We start from the raw sequence: 23,930 nt of genomic DNA, 5'->3' as shown, positions 1-23,930 counted from the left end.
ACAGATGCATAGAACAGACTGAGGGATCTCAGGGGGAAGGCTGGGGGCGGGGGAGGGTGAGATTAATTAAAAAACTTATGTGCTTATATGTATAACCTATAGACACAGACATTGGTATGGGGAAGGCCTGGGGGTGGGGTGGTTGCGGGGTGGAGGGGACCAATGGGGGAAAAAAGGGGACATTTGTAATACTTCTAACAATAAAGGTATATTTAAAATATATATATATATACTTATATATATATAAAAAAAAACTGATACAGCATTACATAGGTACCTACAATGTGCTAGTAACCCTAATTTCCTGTCTTAATGAATTCTCTCATTACTGTCATTGATAAAAGGTTCAATAATAGAAATACAGAAAACAGAAAGAGGTCAAACAAACAACACTGTATTCACAAAGAGCAAAGCTCAGTGTAACCAAGACACATACCTAGGCATTAAGCTTCTGTGTTTTTCATAAAACATCCTTAAGTCTTGAGGACTATTGGCCTGTTTGAAAAAAAGAAAAAAGGTTTAATTTACTAAATAACAGGAGCAAAAATTCCAAACCATATGATTGATGCTCATATTCTTGCTACAGAACCTAGATTCTGAACTTGGAAGCATGGATTGCTGAAGGAGCCACAGATGGCCACCAGGGACTTAATAAAACCTCTGAAATTATATGCAAATTCTGCATATCTGGGCACTGAGATCAACTCTCAGAGGCCTAAAACTTATAAAGATTAAGAACCACTATTCTAGAGTTTAAGAAGCAACAGGTACACTTTTATTGTGCAAAATCAGAGTGTATTTTACCTTAAGACCGTCAAGGGATTCACGGAAGAGAACTGAGTACCTGTATACTGCTACTTTTCAGTCTCTCCACAGTAGCAAGCGGCACCTTCAGAATAAGAGCTGCTGAATTACTGAAGCTGCCTGTACAGACAAACTAGATTTGAAAATTGACTGCTTAACCTGGCTGTGTCACTGATTTTTTTTTTTAAATATATCTTTACTGATTTCAGGGAGGGGGAGAGAGACAGAAACATCAATGATGAGAGAGACATTGATCGGCTGCCTCCTGCACGCCCCCGACTAGGGATCGAGCCCACAACCTGGGCATGTGCCCTGACCAGGAATCGAATCTTGATCTCCCGGATCCTAGGTCGATGCTCAACCACTGAGCCACGCCAGCTGGGTTGTGTCACTGATTTTTTAAATACCATCTTAGGCAAGTAAGTTCACTTTGATCCAGTGTTCAGATTAAAAAAACCTCTTGTAATTATGCAATATGAACTCAAGAGGAGTCATCATGATTATATTCTAAGGGCTTTTTTTGACAGGATGTTAGGGGAAAGGAGGAAAGGGAGACAGACCCAAAATAATTTCCATAAAGCCTAAACAACTGGCCCTCTCTAACTCAGCAGTGACAGGAATGGATGTCTGAAGGCAGTTTCCAGTGATATTCCCAGGCTAGCCCTCTCACTTCTTGGATTCCAGGACCCCAAAACTAGGCTAAGCAGGAAGCACTGACCTCACAATTCATTTCCATTTTCCACTAGATTGCTGGTCCTGACCCTCACTAGTTTTCACTACCCTGGGAAACATATAACAGGCTCATGCTCAGTCCAATTACAAAGGGAAGGCAGACAACACAGAAAAAGCTAAAATGTTCTCACTCACTACAGCAGTTTTTGCCTGTAACAAAATCAAAATAAGTCACAAAGGAACCAAAACCACTGCTTTCAAAGTATTCATTTTATAAGTCAAAGGAACTGCAAAATGAGAGGATCTCAAAGCTGAGCACATAAGAAAAAAGTCAGGATACCTGAAAAGGTGGTTTTCCAACAAGGCATTGATATATTACTGTTCCTATGCTCCATAAGTCAGCCTTAGCATCGTAATGTTGAGACATAATAACCTCAGGAGCCTAGGGTAAGAAGATTCAGGAGACATGTATTACATTATTTACATAATTAATATGAATATATTAACTGAAAAAAATCACACTTCTAACAAAACTACTAAAATAAAAACAACACATTGTGATATTTCCCTAATCAAAATAAAACTGTAATGAATACAGAACTTTGTTATATTGACATTTACCGGTAAACCTCAAAAACTGTTGCATGAAAAGAAGTAGTAGAAATAAGCATTTCTATATATTATTATGAAATACAGTAAAAGTATTAAAGTAATAATAAAGAAATATACACACCAGTTACAGGATAGAGGTTACTTCTGGGGTATGAGAGTAAAACAGTGGGAAATGGAGAAAGGGAGAGGTACAACAGAACTTGGACTGTCTCTGAAATAATTTACTTCTTACTAAAAAAAAAAATCAAGGCAGCATGGCAAAATGTTAACTTTGTTAAACATAGGTGGTAGGTATCAAGTGTTTGCTATACTATCCCTTTTTTCTGCCACTTAAAAGCTTTTAAAATAACAGAAAAACTGTACCACAAAACAATAATAAAAACAGTCTTAAAAGCAAGGTCATTTCTCTGTTGCTTTGCTATAGCTATTTTCCCACCTCTCATTAGATGTTGCTTTTTAAAAATACCATCAGACAGGACAAACATTAAATAGAAATTTGAAATATATTAAAGATAGTGAAGTTTTATTTTCCAGGCATAACATTTTTATTGTCTCTTGTAAATTTCTTAGAGTCAATTTCCATTAAAAATCAGCCCAAGGGCCCTGGCTGGTGTGGCTCAATGGGAACCCAAAAGGTAGCGGGTTCGATTTCCGGTCAAGGGCACATACCTGAGTTGCAGGTTCTATCCCTGGCCCCAGGCGGGGCAAGTGCAGGAGGCAACCAGTCAACCAATCAATGTCTTTCTCACACCGATGTTTCTCTCTCTCTTCTTCTCTCTCTTCCTTCCTCCCTCCCTCCTTCTCTTCCATTCTCTCTACAATCAATGGAAAAAATATCCTCGGGTGAGAATTAACACACACAAAAATCAGCCCAAGCACTTACTCTATCCTTAAAGCTATTGAGTCCAAGGCTGGACTAATTTCATACTCAAGTGCAAAATAATTTTTAAATTATATTAAATTTAAAAATGTGTATATTAGTAGTAAAATTATGATCAAAAAAGTAAATCTAATGTAAAATTATTTTGAACTTTGATTACTAGTTCCCTTGATTTCAAAGTTCATTCTAGATTAGACGAAATCCTAACTGAAAATAAACAAACCCATCTTAAAGTTAGAATTGAAACATTCACTTACTTTGCAGGATTCTGAAGTTCCAGAATTAAGGTATTTCTAGGCTTAATACTTCACATTAGTTCAGAAGTTTCACAGGCTAACCCCATCAGACCTGATAATAGGCATATGAAAGGGTAAAGAGGAAAGCTAAGATTTTTCTTTTTTTATTGACTTCAAAAAGAGGAAGGGGGAGAGAGAGAGAGAGAGAGAGATAGAAACATCAATGACAAGAGAGAGTCACTGATCAGCTGCCTCCTGCACGCCCCCAACTGGGGACTGAGCCCACAACCTGGGCATGTCCCCTGACCAAGAATCTAACCACGACCTCCTGGTTCATGGGTTGATGCTCAACCATTGAGCCACACCAGACGGGCGAAAGCTAAGACTTTTTCAGCTTTAATTGTGACACTGATGAAACTTCTACAATATAGGGATCTCATCAAGAGAGACAACATGCAAAAAATTAAATGTATCCTGGAGCTGAAGAGATGTCCCCAAAAGGTGTTTTATAAGTATTCCTAGTATTACACATCAAGTATAGCATGACCATACTTCATCAATTTTTATTTTCAATTTAATCTAGTAGGAAATTTCTACCACAATAACTATTTATTTATTTTTAAATATGTTTTTATTAATTTTAGAGAGAAAGGAAGGGAAAGGGAGAGAAAGAGAGAGAAACATCAATCAGCTGCCTCCTGCACACCCCCTACTGAGGATCAAGCCCAAAGCTCGGGCATGTGCCCTGACCAGGAATCAAACCTACAACCTTCTGGTACATGGGATGATGCTCGACCAGCTGAGCCACACTGGGCAGGGCAATAACTACTTTTTAAAAAAAAGTAAAAATCAATGGACAAACATGACTAACTTTTGCAGTCCACTGTGCTAAAGCAAAAGGTGTCTGCGTTACAGCATTATCAGTAACATAATTAACGTTAGTGACTTAAGTAACACTTCAGACTCTATAAACTGACATCCTACTTGGAAACAAGCGTTATGCTTAAATTCCACACTATGGCAGTAAACACACGAGGATGCAGGTGCTCACTCACCATGTACATCGGGGACCCGCACAGTGTTGCAGCCATCATGTTGCTGTGTAGGTAACGAGCAAAACCAAAATCCGCTATTTCACAAAAAGGAGAAAAACAATGATACCTTTGCTCACAGTTACAAAATAGTCGTCATCAGCAATTGTACAAGCCAGTGTCTGCCAGCTTTGTGACCAAGGAGAAAGCACCAAGCTTTGCAAGAGAAAATGCTAATTATAACAAACAATTCATTAATATAGCTGTCATTGAACATCAATACCACATATAAAATCTGAACTGTTTTTGCCCTGCAGACATCAGATATAATCAATATAACATCAGAAATTTCTTAAAATAAGAAATTATTTTTCTAACAGACAAAAAAGTTTTTTTAAAAATCCAGCATTACAAACTGCTTCGAATAATGTTGACATACAAGAGCACTAAACCCACCAAATAAGAAGGCTGAACTGAACAGTCTCTTAGATTTCTTACGTTAAAAAACCTGTGAGTTGTAAAGCACCTGGGTTATGACTTTGCCGCCAACAATTGAAATACTTGGCTTCCCTCTGAGAAGAAGCAGGATTTCTTGCTGGGACTCATGTCTAGAGTCCCTCACCTGAGCCCTTGGCCCTGTCCGAAATTCAGCAGGTGCTGCCAGGAATGGAGAGAGTTCCCCTATCTCACACCTCACTGAAGTCAACAGAAACTTCCAAAGTGCATCAACAAAATCACTCATTCTAACAAGGCTGAACCAAAATATCTAAAAATACTAAGTCTCGAAAATGTTCTTTGCACGAAACAATGCACGGCCTTTTACCTATTTTGATGCGAATCCCACTGACACCGGACTTCCTGCGACTGGCGTAGGACAGCAAGATGTTCTGCGGTTTGAGGTCCCTGTGGATGATCCCTTTGCCGTGCAGAATTCGCATGGCAGCGGCAATCTGATGCAGAAACACTCTGATAGTGTCTTCACTGAGAGTTCCTTTGGCTGGCAGGAGAGGAGTCGCGTGAGTGTTTAAGCGCACAGAGTCAGACACCATCAGCACGTGCCATCAACAGAAGCGAGTAGCTAAGAAGACCATGGAGGAAACTGGATTCACATTTCCCCCGTTTTTACTTTGATAATTTAAGTCTATGGATCTCAAAAGTTTTAATTAATTTGTTGTAAAAGGAACGGATTTACATTTGCATCTTTTGTTTTCACTGGTGTTCATTTGTTTTCCTTTCTCATTTCTCTCAATATAAAAGGTGCTCAACAAATGTGAGTCCTCTCTACAAGCCAAAAAATAAGTTCCCCTTCATATTAGTAAATATCTGGGTTAATGTCCATATTTAATTCCAACCATTACATGAGCACATTAAAAACAGGTAACATCCTTGAATGGAGAGACTTGGGCATTACCACCACTGAGACTTGTCAGGAATCTGTTCCCACCTCTGCCTCCTGTAGTCTCCCTCCCTCCCGACCAAAACTCCTGTCCCACCACAGTATCTTTCATAACTAAAGACACCTTTAGGAAGAAATGTGTTAACCTGTTTTTACTACAATGAGGGGGTAGCAGGAAGGTTATTTCTGAGGACAGTCGTTATCCAGTAAAATGACAGTGTTTCTACATGTGCGCCGGACTGTGCAATGCCTGCTTAACAGCTTGGTTTGGAGGCAGGGTGCCTTTGTTCAGATCGTTGCTCCTCCACCTGCTGCTCACTGTGAGACCCTGGAAGATGACCCCTCTGTCCCCGCCCCTCATCTATAAAAAGCTGAAATAGGCAAACCACATTGGATTGCTGTGACAATCACACGGGATAATAATCTAATAATAAAGAGTTTAGATAAGTACTCAAACATAAACAGCACACAAACATAAACTTATTACAATGAATCTAAAAGTCACAAGTAGCCCTGGCCGGGTAGCTCAGTTGGTTAGAGTGTCGTCCTGATATGCAAAGGTTACAGGTCAATCCCCGGTCAGATCCCTCTCTCTCTCTCCCCCCACTTACTCCCTCTCTCTCCCTAAAATCAATCAAGAAAGAAAGAAAAATAAAAAAATAAAAGCCACAAGTATAATTCCTTGAAACTCCATCAGGGATTTAACATCCATGGCGGTCTAAATCGTCCCAGCAACTCCAGTATACTTTCTATATAACCTTTCCATGTGCAATTAAGACAAAGAAGATAAAAATAACAGTAACACTTGGAATGAGTCAAATACTACGGTTTTAAAATCACTTTAACAGCATGTTAAGTGATACTTTATGTCTTTAACATCTTCAGATAAAATAAATCCCTTTGGTTTAAAAATTATGAAACACTTTTTCCTGTGAGAGCTGCTCTTAACCTATCCCTGTTTTTTAATTCTTTGGAGTTCTGTTCCTGATGCTCGCTGTAAAAAAAAAATTTAAAAAGTAAAATACACTAAAACATATAAAAAGTAAAATCTCCCATAAGCCCATCCCCTGGAGATGAACACTGTTTAAATTCAGAGTGTCTGCTTCCAGGACACTCCCTTGCTATGATGATGAACGGGCCAAAGCAGCACCAAACTTTATATTGTAACGTTCTCTTAAATCACGTTGCAACAAAACAGATAGTATGACTTTTTCCATTTCACTCATTTACATTGTCATTCTACAGCTTAGAAAAAATTTTGCTTCTTTAAATGATTGTAGCTACTTAGAACTTATATCTCTGCCCCATGACACCCAATTGAATATATTTAAAATTATTTAATTCAGAATCCAAATTCTAACACTGTTCCCCTGGGGGAAATTAATGATCTACTTTAGTTTAGGCTGTTTTGGGGTGCAAACTGTAGTAAAAATTCACATATTTTTATGAATATGGGATGTGTGCTTCTCAACACAATCCCATAAACTGAAATTCCCACATTAAAAACTCAATATACTTATCTCTCAGTATCACTGAGGGACATGGTTCTAGGACCCCTGCCAATAACAATCCATTGACGCTCAGGTTCCTCATATAAAATGATGCACAACAATGTACCCCGCCAGCACCCTGCATCTGTGGATTCCCAACCTCAGATCGGAAATGCTGTTTTGAGAGATCCGGTCAAAATGGCGAAGTAGGTAAACGGTGTGCTCACCTCCTCCCATGACCACATCAAAATTACACCCAAATTACAGAACAGCCAACCTGAAGAATCATCTAAAGACAAGTTGAACAGAAATCCTATAACTAAGGAAATTTTAAAAAGCCACAAGGTAGGAGGGGCGACATGGGCTGGTCCCACCCCCACAGCGGCTGTTGAGAATCAGGATGACTATCTCAGCTACAGAAGGGGTCCCAGCCCCACACCTAGCCCCCAGCCTGGAGCACCACTGCCAGGAAGAAGAGCCACCTCAACATCTGGCTATGGAAACCAGCGGGGATTTCATCCATCCGGGTGAGACAGAGGGCTGCTGGAAACCCAGGTGTCTTCCTAAAGGGCCCCTGACACAGACTCACCTGCTCCCGGGCACTCACCCTGGGTCCTCGCAGAGGGGCAGCAGCTCAGGAGGCCCCCGAGCCATATGGGAAAAACTGAGTTGTGTGGCTTCTACAAGGGTTGAAGGGACAGCCACCATGATCTGTGCTGAACCATCCACACAGCCAACAAGCGGCACCATCTTTCCTGTGCTGAGCCCTCCCCAACATGGACAAATCTGAATCTGCATTAGCCTGGTAAACAACACTCGCCCTACCATGGTGACTCCAACACCCCGCCTCACACAAATCAGGTACCAGCAGAGGCTTTTTCAGTGGCAGCTGGCAGGTGGCAGCAGGACTCAGTGAGCCCTGTGTCTTTTGCTAAGCAGCCCCAGGCCTGGTCCTGGTGGCAGCCGGCCTGGTTCTCAGTGTGGCCTCTCCCACGCACCTCCAGGTCCAACACAGGCAGTTAACAACTGCAGACTGCTTTGTAGCCCCTACTAGGTAGCCCCAGCCCGTAACAGGCAGCAGCGGATCTTGGCCTGCACAGGAACCCCTCCCAAGAGACCCCAGAACCAACATACAGGGTGGCCTGTGTCAGACGACCACAGACCACCACCTGATTAGCAGCACAAGCAGCACATCCAAAGGGTGGTGTTGGCAGCACCAGAGCCAGATAAGGTGGGCGGCTTTCTGTGGGCTCAGCCCTAGCCCAGAAGCTTATACACTGTGGTCTTGGCCAATCCTCAGAGTTAGTCAGCCTGAGGACCAATGCCACCCACTGAGGGGCCAAGAGCAATCAAGGCTCAACCACAACAGGAGGGCACACACGACCCACACAAGGGACACGCCTGGAGCACCCAGGTCAGGTGATCAGAGAGACTGCACCACTGGGCCCCACAGGACACCTACTGCATAGGGCCACCCCGCCATGACTGGGAGAAGTAGCAGATCTACCCAATACATAGAAACAAACACAGAGAGGCAGCCAACATGAGGAGACAAAGAAACAGGCCCCCAATGAAACCTCAGGAGAAATCCCCAGAAAGAGAGCTAAATGAAAGGGAGACAAGCATCTACCACACACAGCGTTCGAACCACTGGAACTTAGTTAAGAACTTCAACAAAGAGATGGTAAACATCAGAAAGAACACAGAAACCACAGGGAAGAGCCTTTCGGGAGTGCACATAACCGTATGGAGAGCATGCTGGGAAGAATGAGCAGCGGGGCAGGCAGAGGACGGACAGACGGACGGAGTCAGTGATGCAGGACAAGGCAGCAGAGAACACCCGACAGGGCAGGAAAAAGAATAAGGAACTTTTAAAAACTGAGGACACTTTAAGGGACCTCGAGGGCACATCAAGGGTGACAGCATCCACATCGCAGGGGCGCCAGAGGAGCAGAGGTACTGGGAACCTACCTGAAGAAATAATGCCTGAAAATTTCCCTAACCCGCGAAGGAAACAGACACATGAGTCCAGGAAGTACAGAGGATCCCAAACAAGAGGAACCCAAAGAGGCCCACAGCAAGACACAGCATAATCACAATGGCAGCGGGTAAAGACAGAGAGAAACTTAAAAGCAGCAACAGAAAAGCAGTTAGTTACCTGCAAGGGAGCTGCCATAAAACAATGAAACTAAGACCACCTTGTTACACCACATACAAGAACAAACTCAAAATGGATTAAAGACCTAAATATAAGACCCCAACCATAAAATCCTAGAAGAAAGCATGGGCAGTAAACTCTCTGACCTTACTAAACATTTTTTTCTGACATAGCTCCAGGTAAGGGGAACAAATGAAGGAATAAAGAAATGGGACTACATCAAACTAAAAAGTGTTCTTACAACAAAGGAAACCATCAACCAAACAAAGGACAGCCTACAGACTGGGAGAAATATTCACAAATGATACATCCAGTAAGGGATTAACACTCCAAATATGTAAGAAACTCACACAACTTAATACCAAAAAAACCCAACCCAATTAGACATATGAAAAGACGGCTAACAGAGATGAAAAGATGCTCAACTTCAGTAGTGATCAGAGAAATGAAAAATAACCACAATGAGGTATCACCTCACACCTGTCAGAACGGCTGCCATCAATATATCAACAAACGACAAGCAGTGGCGAGGATGTGGGGAAAGGGGAGGATGTGGGGCAAGGGGAGGATGTGGCGGGAATGCAGACTGGTGCAGCCGCTGTGGAAAACAGTATGGAGGGTCCTCACGATTCCACTTCTGGGTATTTATCTGCAGAAATCCAAAACACTAATTTGAAAAGATATATGTACCCCTATGTTCACTGCATTATTTACAGTAGCCAAGATATGAAAGCAACCTGGCAGTCATCAATAGACAACTGGATAAAAAAGAGGTGGTGCATACAGACAATGGAATATTACTTGGCCATAAAAAGAAACAAAATCTTACCCTTTGCGACAGCCTGGATGGACCTAGAGGGTATTATGCTAACTGAAGTCAGACAGAGAAAGACAAGTACCATATAATTTCACTTATATGTGGAATCTAAAGAACAAAATAAACAAAACAGAAAAAGACTTAGATACAGAAAACTAAGGGTGTCCAGAGGGGAGGGCTTTTGGGTGTCTGAAAAAGGTGAAGGGATTGAGAGGTACAAATTGGCAGCTACAACACTGTCACGGGGACGTAAAGCACAGCATGGGGAGCATAGTCAATGATATTGTCATAACATGTGGGATCCCAGGTGGGTACTAGACTTATCAGGGGATCACTTCGTAAATTACATATACATCTAACCACTATGCTGTACACCTGAAACTAATATAATATTGAATGTCAACTTTAATTTAAAAATAAAAGAGGAAAAAAGTTTTTTTAATTGAAAACAAAACAGTTTTGATCCAGCTGTTTGAATCTGCATATGCAAAGCCCAGGAATACAGAGGGCGAGCTATATTTTTAAAAGTCCGTGTATGAGGACCTGTGCAGTTCAAACCCACACCATTCAAGGGTCAACTGTATTTTAAAGGCATTCCCAGCATCAAAACTCTTTCAAACACAGGAATTCTTGAGCAAGTTAGCCCTTAGGGAGCAGGCTCAGCTGTAGCTGCCACACTTAATGTAGTCTGCTAGAATTAATGTTAAATTACAATTTACTAATTTAAAATTTATTTTAAATTTGCAATTTGTTTTCTATCTTTTGCAAATGAAGGCGGCAAAACAAATCAAAGGACTAAATAACCATGTTGTGATATTAGACTTCTAGACTTTTTAGACGTTCCAGATCTTCTAGACCAGCTCTTCAGAAGTATAATGTGAGCCGATTATGTAACTTTAAATTTTCTAGTGGCCACTTTTAAAGTGAAAATGAACAAGTGATATCAATAGTATACATTTAACCTAATACATCGGATGTATCATTCGAACTTGTAATCAATATAAAACTTATTGATGGGGCATAATCATTCTTTTTTTCCTATGAAGTGTACAAAATCCAATGTGTATTTTACATCACAGCACATCTCAATTCAGATCAGCTACATTTCAAGAGCTCAGTAGCCCCATGTGGTCAGCAGCTACCATATTGGACAGTACAGCTCTAGACAGTTTTTTGAAAACAAAATTTATGTTTTGGGTTTTTTAAAATATATTTTTATTTGAGAGAGAAAGGGAGAGGGAGAGAAACATCGATGAAAGAGAATCATCCATCGGCTGCCTCCTGCATGCCCCCTAGTGGAGCCTGAAACCCAGACATGTGCCCTGACTGGGAATCGAACCAGTGACCCCCCTGGTGCGTGGGGTGACACTCAACCATTGAGCCATGCGGGCCAGGCTATGTGTCTTTTCAAGTGTTTTGAAACTATAAGGCCTGTGGCAGGCATCTTCACCACAGCGTCTTTGCAGTATATATTTGTCACAAGCATTTCTGCCACAAAATTGGCTGTAAGGCAATTTTGTTGTAAGAAAGATAAAATAACCGACAGTTTGGGTTTTTGGTTTTTTCAATCCTCACCCAAGGATATTTTTTCTATTGCTCTTGGGGGAGCTGTGAGAGAAACATTGATGTGAGAGAGACACATCGACTGGTTGCCTCCCACACACACCCCAACTGGGGCCCGGGGATCAAGCCTGCAACCCAGGTAAATGCCCTTGACTGCAATCGAACCCAAGACCCATCAGTCCGAGGGCCGATGCTCTAACCGCTGAGCCACACCAGTCAGGGCAGTTTGGGTTTCTTGCTGTTATTGTTTGGCTTCATTACGCCATGAAGTTCTCCCTGTTACTCCCATTGTCGTATCTGTATATAAACCTTACCCAGTCCTCATACTGATCTACACAGTGACAAGTCGATGGGGTGGGGTCTTAAAATAGTTAGCATTTCTTTCAGGTGATGATGATTTGCCTCAAGAGTCGGTTTCTTATTTTGAAATATAGTGCATTGGGAGGAGAGAGAGGTCGAGGGCCTTCTTTGGGGGCATAGTTGATTTCCCACGGAATAGACACGTGCTTAGTTACAATCCAAATAAAATCAGTTATTTGCGCAGTACTGGCATGAATCTGCACGCATTTTAAATGCGTATAAATATCTTATATTTCACAAGTGTTATTCATTTTCCATGTTTCATTATGTCCTTTTTAAGGTGCCTTTCATTTGTCCTGATTTTACCTTTTTCATTGAAAAACTGCCTATAGCCAATTAGTTATTCGGTGAAAACGTTTGTGGAAAAAAGCTCACAGCAAAGAGGTGTACGGAAAAGACTGTGATGAAAGTTCCGCGAACCAAGGCAGACAAGGAGCAGGGAGAGGTTGGATACTTGACTGAAATCAGACAGCGATTAAGTAGTGTAAGCAGTGAAACTGCTGCACGCCAGCTGGCCTCGCTGACGCCCATCCAGGCAAGTGCTTGGCTCTGGGTCTCCTCTCACTGCTGCTCTGCAACAGCCAATCCAGGATCACAGCAGACACAGCTGCTGTGGGAGCTAACGTCAATCTGCTCACCAGCACCAGCACCTGTATGAGCAGACAGGACTTTTTGTCTTGTTTTTTTAGATATGTCTTTATTGATTTCACCGAGAAGGGAGAAGGAGAGATGGAAACATCAATGATGAGTCACTGAACCGCTGCTCCTGCACATCCCCTGGCTGGGGATCGAGCCCGCAACCCAAGCATGTGCCCTGACCAGGCATCGAACTGCGATCTCCTGGGTCCTAGATGGATGCTCAACAGCTGAGCCATGCAGGCCTGGCTACGAACAGAACTTTTCTTAATGCTTCTCACTCTGACCCCCGCAGGAAGGTGCTTTTATCTAGGTCACTAAGAACGTCAAGGATCTCAAGATTAAGACCATCTCCTAGCTTCACCTCCTTTCCACCAGTACTTAATAAAAGTCCCTGTCACTGCTTTCTACTAGTGAAGTGTGACAGACAGACATGAGCAGAGCAAGGACGATGGGCCCGGTACAGGTCACCAGGGCGGAAAGCCCTGGATGCCTAGCAAAGGACAACTGTAGGGTGGGGCCTCACCCCCAGGGTGACCTTTCCTCCCCTAGCATATCACAGGTCAGTTGGTTTTGCCCCCCCCCGACTTTTCCTCCCTAGAAGTAACATCTAGGCCTCAGTTGTATTTCAGCTCCAGGCACAAAACAGCAACAAAACCAGCCACAGCTGACCTGGATAATGAATGGCCCCTGCCCTGGCGCTGACCAATCAGTGGGGACCTGGACCCTGAAAGGACACACCTGGAGAACTGCAGAATATTCTATTGAGATCTTCCCCTGGGACCTCCCCTAAAATCTCCACCCTTAAAACCCTTAGGACGAAGGGTCCAGGAGGACCCAGTGTGCCCTCCCTTGCCTCCCCCCGCCCCAGGTGGGTCACCTTGACCTTTTTCACTTCTAAGCTCCTTCCTTAGCTTCTATAACTTGTTTCCTCAGCCCATTTCTTCCAGGAATTACTTCTCCTACCTCTGTGATTTTATAAATGTTCTCTTATAGTTTTGAGTCTTGGCTCTGAATTCTTTCCTAGCCAGGATTCAAGTAGCAAGGTTGCTGAATCCAAGTCAGGTCTGACCCCACCAGGCTAACACCCAGTGCCGCTCCCACCGCCTACGACACTTAATTCAGGGTAATGGTTGTCTCTAAAGGGAAGGCAGGAATGGAACTACAGGACTTAGAGAGCTTCAACTATATTTTTAATTTATTTTCTTTAATTGTGTGTTGGGGGGATAGCAGTGTTCTTTATATTATTTCTACACAGCTTTTGAATTTCACCAATATTTTATTTTTTCTTGTTGTGTTGTTTTACTCTAAAGATTTTGTTGTTGTTAATTCTCACCCGAGGATATTTTCTCCACTGATTTTTAGAGAGTGGGAGGGAGGGGTGGGGAGAGAAACATCCATGTGAAAGAAACATATCAATTGGTGGCCTCCCACATGCTCCCCGACCCGGGCCGGGGATAGAACCTGCAACCCAGGTATGTGCTCTTGAGTGGGAATCTTTGGGGGGGGGGCACCTCTCTCTTTTTTTTTTTTTTTTCTTTAAATCCTCACCTGAGGATATTTTTTCCACTGCTGTTCAAAGAGAGTGGAAGTGGGGGGTGGGGGGAGAGAGAGACAGACAGGGAACCATAGATGTGAGAGAGACACATTCACATCAACTGGCTGCCTCCTGCATGCACCCTGACCAGGCCAGGGATCGAGCCTGCAACCCAGGTACATGCCCTTGGCCAGAACCGAACCCACGACACTTCAGTCCACAGTCGATGCTCTAACCACTGAGCCAAAACTGGCTAGGGTGGCCGGTCTCATTCCTAATTGCACTCTCTAATTACTCACTGAAATCAAACATCTTTAATATGCTGTTTCTCTTTTGTAAACTGTCAATACCCTTTATGGGTATATCTATTGATGTCTTAGTGTTTTTACCATCAACTGTCATGATCTATTTATAGGCTGAGTTATGAACCTCTAACTGTATTTCTGTATATTTCCCTTGCATCTTGAAAGGGTAACTGAGTATATGCTTACCTCCTCTAACATCATTAAAAAAACACTTTTGAGAGACACAAGTTGGCCTGAATGCTTATTATCCAACATGTACACATTTTGGATACAGAATTTCAAAAACCATCTAATACTAAGATCTGATCTCTGTGCCACAAAAATAATTTCAATGTTACTTTTTTTTAACCCTCACCTGAGGTTATTTCTTCCATTGATTTTAGAGAGAGTGGAGGGAAGGGAGGCTGGGGTGGGGAGACACATCGATGGGTTGCCTCCCGCACTCATCCCAACCAGGGCCAGGAACTGAGCCTGCAACCCACTGGTTTGTGGCCCGATGCTCTAACCACTGAGCACACCAGCCAGGGCTCAATGTTACTTGTAATCCCTTATAACATTTTTAAGTTACATAGAACATTCACATTAATTAACATATTCTTGGATACATTCTCCCATTATAATTTTCTTTTTGTTGGGGAAGAAATGAAAGGAGCTGAAGGTTCACTGATGGCAACCCAGGGGAATCCCATGAAGAGAAGAAGTTTATTTGATTCCTTCTCTTGGGAAGAGGACCCCTCCCAAACACTGCTGAAGAGAGGCACACATAAAGAAAGTGCTCACACACCAGCACAGTGCGAAAACGAATCACGACAAACTACAGTCAGCACAGTCACCACAATTAAGCAAGCACACAAATATTTATTCAATGTTTCTATATAAGTGCAGAAAACAGAAGTAGCATATTTCAGAAATAACTCTCAGAATTAAAAAGATTACAGGACTATCTTTATTGAACACTGACACACACAAAGATTACCTTGCAAATAATCTGCCAGGTCTCCACCATTGCAATACTGACATACAAAAGAAAAAGTAATTAAAATAAGGACACCAGTTCAAGATTAATTCAATCCATTATCAGTTAATTAAAAATTCATTTGTATGTAATGTAAATCTAGCCTGAAAAATATAGGAGAATCAAAAATGTTTAATACTATTTTCCTTATAAGGCAGAATCTAAATCAATGTCAGCTTTATTAATTCAAAATTTCAAATAACTATATACTCTCAATTTTAAAGTGTATATTGGGGGACATGTGTAATACTTCCAACAATAAAGAAAAAAAATTAAGTGCATATTAATCAAAGGGAATTTGAAATAAACAGATGCTTGTATACTACCTACCTCCATCACCAGGAAGACAGAGTTGGGTAATTCCTGAAAAGTAAACAATATTAAACATCATTTAGATTAAAAAAAAATTAAGCACAAATTTAAAAAGTAACTTTAACAAAAATATTATACGTGTTCATTATTAAACTAAAAATAAATCACAAAATCCACTAGCAATTTTAAATTTTAAATCCCCAACACAACAATCTAAGCACCTCAGCTTCAAAGCCAAATTAAGTTTTGCTGACACTAACGTAGTCTTAATGAACTTCTTAATGAAGTTCAACTTTGTTCACGAAAAGAACTGAAGACAGACTCATCTTTGGTTATGGTTACAGTAAATTTACCACCTGTGAGAACAGGAAGGACCCTCTAGTCCCCGGGAAGCCTCCTACTTTGGAAGGTCTGGAACAACGGCTTGGGGAACCCCCTAGCAACAATGAGTGCACAATATGATTTCTGGAGCTCATCATCCAGGATACTACTTCACTTTTGTTTTTCTGGCTTTTATGTTTATTTGGAGGTAATCCTATTATCTGGGAATTTCTGGCAATGCCCTTGAAAACATTTCATCGTATCTTGGGAAGAGACTGATTTTAAAGAACTGATCTGAGAAATTTTACCCAGTCTCTCTAATATAGCTCCAGTTCTGTTGCCTGGTTAAGCAATTCAATGACTGATTAGCTGAATCTTTAATAACAATTTTTATAATGTTAACTAAATTTTAAATTGGGCTTCCCTATGCTTAACTTGAGCCACTGTTCAAATGTGATTCAGGAGACAGCCCTCCCAAGTGGCAATTGGCTTTACCAAGACCCTCATTCAAGAATAAGGTATTCTCTGGAAGAGGAAGGCGGAAGCAAGGGGCAGGTCTCGGCAGGATCACAGAGCGCACGAGCGAGGCTCACGGCCCGTGCGGGCCGGGGAAGTAGTTGGTACTGGCTCAACTAGTAGTTGGTACAATGAAATAACTACAGAAATTAAGAATAATAATTTTTTCAGGCTTAAAGTAATTTAACAAAATAATTTTATGTCTGCTGAACCTCATAATAAAAACTTAGGACATCTGTTTGCAGGACCTTTTAAATTTCATTTTCATAATTCATTTTTATTGGATTTTGTAAGTATCAGTTCACACAGATTAGAAATAAAAACTGGTGTCACTGGTGTCTCACAACATTGAGTTCAGAGCACTTCCATCAACAAGTTGAGGGGCTGCACAGAGCAGTGCCACCCACTCACCAAGGACTGGATGCCACAGTCCCACAGGAAACTCAGTGGCTTAGGATGGCTTATTTCACTATTTCTCCAGAAGACTAGGTAAAAAACTAAATATATTTGTTTTGTTAAATCATCTCCATTGTGAACTGGTCTTAATCACAAACCTGTTCAAATCCAGACCAAACTATCCTTCAACCCTAAAAGTACCACAAAATAGTTAAAAATAACTTTCAACAAAATTTCTTCTCAGGTATAAAGTCAAAGGTATTATCTCAATTAGTATTATTTAATCATATAATAATGCCTTATCCTAACTACTACAGAGAAAAGAAAGCTAGGAATTCCTAAGGGGAGACTCAATGACGATGAAGGACTTCTGTTCACTCCACATGAAGAAGTATAATTCCATTTCAGCAGTCACTATTTGGGGGTTATATGTAACCACGTAGTCTCCCTCTCTCAGATTCAGTCACTCATTCCATATATAAGATGGAAAAAGTGTCCCTTTTTAATGAAAGCAATCAAGTCATCTATAAACAAAATGAAGCTCAAGTGACACTGGAGCACCAGGGAAAAGGTGAAGAGATGCCAGCTGGGTCATAAAGCTGAGCGGTACAGCCAGTTTCACCTGGGAGGTAGGACACCGAGGGTTTTACATCAAGAAAACCTCACTCTCAACCACTCCCCATCAACAAAATTAAACATAATGAATTCCATTTTATTACTTCCCTACTCAAACTCTTTAACAACTACGTTAAAAACCAAATCTCCAAAAGGAAAAAAACAAAGAATACTATTATGAACAACTTTATGCCAATATTCCAAAATTTAGATGAAATGAACAAATTAAAAAACAATTTAAGGAAAAACACAACTTACTAAGATTGACAAGAAAATCTGAAAAGGCCCATATTCATTAAAGAAACTGAGTAATAATTTACCACCTTTCCACAAGAAAATTCCCCTTGTAATCCCAACAAAAACCCAAGGTCTTGTGCATGTGTGGAAATTGATGGACTAATTCTAAAATGTATGTGGAAATGCAAAATGTCAAGATTAATCTAGAAAAAGAAAACTTGGAGGACTTGTACGACTAGATAGCAAGACTTACTGTAAAACTACAGTAAGGAAAACAGTGAGGTAAAGGCTAAGGGGACAGAAAAGAGAGTCTAGAAATAGGCCCAAACATATGTGGCCACTAATTTATGACAAAACAGACTGTCCAGTATAGAAGGAAAAGGAATGTTGTTTAGTAAACGATCAACTGGCTACCCATTTATAATAATAAATGAATCCTGACCCCTATACCTCATGCCACATACAAAAATTGTTTCCAGGTAGCTTATAGAGCTGAATATGAAAGATAAAACAGTAAGGGCTCTGGGGGAAAAAACACAGGAGAGGATCTTCATTGCCCTGGTGTAGGCCTAAGTTTTCTTAAGCATGACACAAAGCCGCTACATACAAAAGAAAGACACAATACACTAGACTACATTAAAATTAATAATTTCTGTTCATCAAAATAAACAATTAAGATAGTAAAAGGCAAGTCACAGTGTGGGTAAGTCATTTAGGACACCAACAAATTAATAACAAAAAGATAACCCAATAGAAAAACAGGCAAGAGACTTAGGAATTTTAAAAAGATATTTAAATGACTCATAAATTTATAAGAGGTGTTCAAATCAGTAGTCATCAGGAAAACCCTAATGAAAACCATACGAAGATACCTCACCAGAATGGTTACAAGTGTCAAGTGTTGGCAAGGATGTGGGGCAACTGGAACTGTCAGGCACTTGGTGGGAGTGTAAAGCTGGGCCTGCCACACCCCGTGGTCCAGAAATTCCTCTCCTAGCAACTGAGAGCCACTTCAGCAAGGAGGAATGGTGAGACAAGGGAACCAAGGAGAAACCATGGCAACAAGCCATCTTTATTGCTTCTTTTAGCCTCTTTACTCAAGGAGACACTGGGCTGGGAGGAACACAGCAGTGACTTCTTCTGAAAAGGAAAGTGGGACTTGTAGAGGTACTTCATATACGGCTAGGCCACTTGAATTGTCTTTCCACTTAGAGCTTATTAGTTTTGTAATTTAAAAAGTAATAAAGAAAAAGTGAATTTTAAAAATCAGATAGCTTGAGTAGATGGTTATCTCCAGCAGATTCAAACACATGGAAGTAGAGAACTACAACATAACAGAAGAATTAAGTAAACAGCAAGAGAACTAGTCAAAGGAAAACTCCTGGATCTGAAGACCCACACTGCACGTCTCTCTGCTACTTTTCCTAATTCATTCTCTAACCCTCAGTTAACCCCTATGGGGTTATCTCATAGGAAGAAAGGAACGCAGCACCAGTATAGCGGACCTCAGACTGACTCCCCTTGGGGGGGGGTCACCTAGTACTGGGCAGCCTCACAGCACACTAAAGGCAAACAGAACTGGATTACCTTCCCCACTATACCTAGGGGGTGATGTTAAAAAAGAAAAAGAAGTGTTTTGCTCGACATCCTAAATTGAGTTTGATATAAGAACAGGACTCTACACTCAGGTATCCTTATTTCCATCCAGGGCTAAAAAACTTAGATATGAAATACAATAGTGAAAGCCAGTTCTAGCCCTGGCCGGGTAGCTCAGTTGGTTAGAGTGTCGTCCCCATACGCCAAGGTTGTGGGTTTGATCTCAGTCAGGGCACATACAAGAATCAACCAATGACACATCAATAAATGGAGCAACACATCAATGTTTCTCTCTCTCTAAAAATAAAATTTAAAATTAAAAAAAAAAAAGCCAGCTCTAGCTTACTTGACCTGACACAAACCAACCCAGGTTTGTAGAAAAACCTTTGCCTTAATCTGTATCTCAGTAATACAAATTACACTAAAGGTTTCAAAATAGTCAAAATATAGTTGTGGTCATGACTTATAATGAGATATATATATTTGGTCTATGTTCCTATTCCTGGCACAGAGCTCCTAAAACCTTTGGAATTTCCCAAGTGATGAGAGTGGTATTTTTTATGTTAATGAGGTGACTTTGGAAAAGCTAAGGTTGGGGGATAGTTGCCTAGACCACCCATGTGATTAGTTGGAACTTTCAGTCCCACTCCCTTAGTTCAAAGAGCACAGAGGGCTGGAGGTTGAGTCCAATCACCAATGGCCAATGAATCAATCAATCATGCCTATATAATAAAGCCCCCATAATTATCCAAAGGACAGGCTTCCAAGATTTCCAGGCTGGTGAACAAAGGTTGAGGAGAGTACCATACCCAGAGAGCATAGCTTGTTTCATGCATCTCTTCCATCAAGCAGTTTGAGTTATTTCCTTTTATAACATATCTGGTAAATAACATGCTTCTCTGAGTTCTTTAAGCTGCTCTACCAAATTAACTGAAATCAAGGAGAGGTTGGTCAGAATCACTTGCAACAACCTGAACCTGGCAATTGGTGTCCAAGGGGGTGGAGGGGCAGTCTTGTAGTGCTGAGGCCTGAAACTGTGTGATCTGATGCCGTCTCTGGGTAGAGTGTCAGAATTGTTGCTTGCTTGGTGGTGCTGGAAAAAACCCTCATTCAACCATTACTGACTTCAAATGAATTTGTAAGCTGACAGCAAAATAGCCACCTAATTTGAACCTGACTTGCCCATAATTCCTCACTTTTAACAGTCTTATAGGCTTCCTCGCTTGTAGTCAAAAACACTTAAAAGTTTGAGATAACTCTCTGGAAAATAAGTAAATCATCGTATCACTCTTTTGCATATAAATAAATTCAAGATCAAAGATGTAAATATTAAAGAAAATGAAACCACGAGTACTAGAAGAAAACACAGGGGGTCATTTTTATAATCTCAAGGTGGAGAAATCCTTAACATGATTCGAGACCTGGAGGTTATTACGGGACAGACAGGCAAATTTAACTATGTAAGAACTTCTATAAATCAAAAAGAGGCTAAAATAAAATGAGAGAGGGGGGAAAAAAATTGGGGAAAACATTTTAATACATACAGCAAAGAGCTACCAGCTCTGATTCCCTCCTCCTAACCTCCCACAGCCCAGACCCAAAGTCCTACAAACCCAGTCTTCCAAACGTCTCGCCAATCTCTCCCGGCCTCTCCGTTTCCACGGTGCCATCGCCCACCCAAAAGCCCCAAATTCACTATTGCCCATTCTCCACAGAGCAGCAGTTTATTTTATGTACTTTAATAAACTCCTAAGCCACTTAATTTTTAGAAGAGTTACTAATACTCCTTTCTCTAACCACAACAGCTGAATCTAATACTCAAACGTATATGTACTCCTTTACTGGCATAAAAGTATGTGGAATACTAATTTGTAATCAGAAAGTTACCCAATAATTTCAGAAAAACAGCAAAGTGGGTATTCCCTCCACCCAAAATAAAGAAAAAGAAAACTGCCGCTTTTTCTTTATTAAAAAAATGTGCTTATTGCGAAAACTTTAGATAAGATTTGAAGGAATAAAGTTTTAAAAATCACCTTTATCTCCCCACCTGAGAGTAGCCCCGTCAACAGTTGGAGAGCAGGCTTTCGTGCATTTGTTTACTGGCCCCCCCCCAAAGGAAGCGTGTGCATGCTGGGTCTTTTTAATATAACCCATGTCCTTTCTGCTTATCTTCACCTCTCTGAGCATCCAGGTTACATCTGGCACGTGTCCTTACATACCTTTTTCTGCTCATACAATCATAAGTTACATTTTCTTTAAAAAAAAAAAAAGATATAAATAAACGTCTGAATATTGCTTTCCTCACTCAATATACACTACAGAAATGCCTCCAAGTAACTATATGTAAACTCTTTAATAACTGCATAATATTTCACAGTGTGACTATCTCACTGTTTACTGAGCCATTCATTCCCTTACTAAGAACATTTACTCGTTTCCAGTATGGATGGAGCAGAAGTAGCAAGGCGCAGAGGAGATTGAGTTGAAGATAATAGGGTTTGGCTTCTATTCACAGAAATGGGGAGCCCCTGCAGCGGTCTGAGCAGAGGAGTAACAGGAATATTCTTCAGGATATGGCAGCAAAATATCACCAGACAGCATTCCAAAATTATTCTAATAATTCACATTTCTAACAAGTGATACATGAGACTTTCCACCTCCTCTCCAATTCCACCATTAAGAATCACTGCATTCTCTAATTTTGCCAATTGGAGGGTAAGACGTGACATCTCACTATTACTTTAATTTAAAATTCCCTGAATTTACAATTTGCAATTCATGAATATTATTTCACACACTTATTAGCCATTGTATCCCTTATGATAACCAACACTGTATATCCTTGACTCTCTTCCTCTCTGGGTTTCCTTTTCCTTACCAATTTGTGAAAGGAATTTGTATGTTTTAGATATTAGCCTACCTGTTGTGTTTACAACACACAACAATATTTTCTCAAACTATTATTTGTCAATTACATTTATTTTGCATTTTATTATGGTGTAATTTACATACGCTAAAACACAGAGATTTAAGTGTACAATGAGTTGTAGCAAATGTATACAACACGTAACTACCCTTTCAATCAAAACATATAACATTTCCATCACCCCAAAAAGTTCCACCTTGGCCGGTGTGGCTCAGCTGGTTGAGTGTCATGCCATGCACCGGAAGGTTCAATTCCTAGTCAGGGCACATGCCTGGGTTGAGGGCTCAATCCCTGGTAGGAGGCATGCAGGAGGCAGCTGATCAATGTTTCTCCATCTCCCCTTCTCCCTTCCTCTCTTTCTAAAATCAATAAAAAACATTTTATTTTTTTTTTAAAGTTCCCTCATGCCCCTTTGCTCTTAATCTCAGCTACCAAGAGGCAGCCCATATTTTGCTTTCCTGCCGGTCTATAGCTGACTTCTTTTGCTCAACACAATGCTTGAGACTCCTCATCTGAAGGTACTTTTTCCATTGCTTTTCAGAGAGAGTGGAAGGGGAAGAGAAAGAGAGAGAGACACAGACAAAATCGACTGGTTGCCTCCCGCAGGCACCGACTGGGGCTGAGGATCGAGCCGGCAATCGAGGTATGTGCCCTTGACTGGGTATCGAACCAGGACCCTTCAGTGACTGGGCCAACACTCTAACCACTGAGTGAAACGGTTAGGGCAAGTTTGTTCCTCTTTATGGCTGTCAATCTGTTCATGGTATTATTTGCCATAAAATACAGTTTTTAAATTTTTCTATGTCCCTACCTTTTCCAGTTCTTCAAACCCCAATCTCTCCTGTCTGCTCTTCAGAGGCATCATCTGCTTGGGAAGTTTAGCTTCCAACTTGCTCTTCATCCCCTACCAAGCCGGGCCTCCTCCCCCTCTTCCTCAAGTCTGTTTACACATCCCTTCTGCAGGGCGTCCCCCCTCCTGCTGCACAGAGTGGGTTGCCCTACTCCCCTAACCCCATGTTTCCTCCAAATCGCTCCTCCAGTTCTCCTGGCAGCACTGCGCGCATTTAGAATCAGTCACTACTCGCCTCATGTTTTCTTCCCCAGTATACACTGCAAGTCCACAAGGGCAGGCCCGTTTCTGCTTTGTTCACACTATACTCCTCTACATTCCCTTAGCTGGTCAAGAAATACTAACCACACAAAAATCAGTAGGAAAAATGAACACAGCCCAAGCATCACAGAACAGCGACAGGAAAGTGACAAAAGAAATATGAAAACTAGACACGGACAATGGTGGGGAGAGTGACTGGGGAGGGGGAAGGAACGGGGGGGGGGGGGGAATGGGTCAATGGGGAGAAAAAGGGACATCTATAATACTTTAAATAAAAATAAAAATTAAAAAAAAAAAAGAAATATGAAAACGCAATTAAAACATGAAGATGGTCAGTAACCTAGGGTATTTTTCTCCTGTGAGACTGTCAAAATATAAAAATAAAACA

General features: G+C 41.1%; 1 protein-coding gene across 2 annotated transcripts in view; it reads right to left on the bottom strand.

The window, feature by feature from the left end:
• ULK2 (unc-51 like autophagy activating kinase 2) overlaps positions 1-23,930 on the bottom strand; it is an 87,392-nt gene that overhangs the window by 57,630 nt on the left and 5,832 nt on the right. For both annotated transcript variants that reach the window (XM_081161161.1, XM_081161162.1), the window contains exons 4-9: positions 15,843-15,875; positions 15,474-15,510; positions 5,059-5,232; positions 4,260-4,333; positions 1,817-1,918; positions 437-495 (exon numbers count right to left, since the gene is read on the bottom strand). In XM_081161161.1, the coding sequence (XP_081017287.1) occupies positions 437-495; positions 1,817-1,918; positions 4,260-4,333; positions 5,059-5,232; positions 15,474-15,510; positions 15,843-15,875 (479 nt within the window). The remainder of the gene's footprint in view (positions 1-436; positions 496-1,816; positions 1,919-4,259; positions 4,334-5,058; positions 5,233-15,473; positions 15,511-15,842; positions 15,876-23,930) is intronic.

The sequence above is a fragment of the Miniopterus schreibersii genome (assembly GCF_964146895.1).
Source record: "Miniopterus schreibersii genome assembly, chromosome: 16".
Lineage (NCBI taxonomy): Eukaryota > Metazoa > Chordata > Mammalia > Chiroptera > Miniopteridae > Miniopterus > Miniopterus schreibersii.
This window is presented reverse-complemented; position numbering and strand designations above follow the sequence as displayed.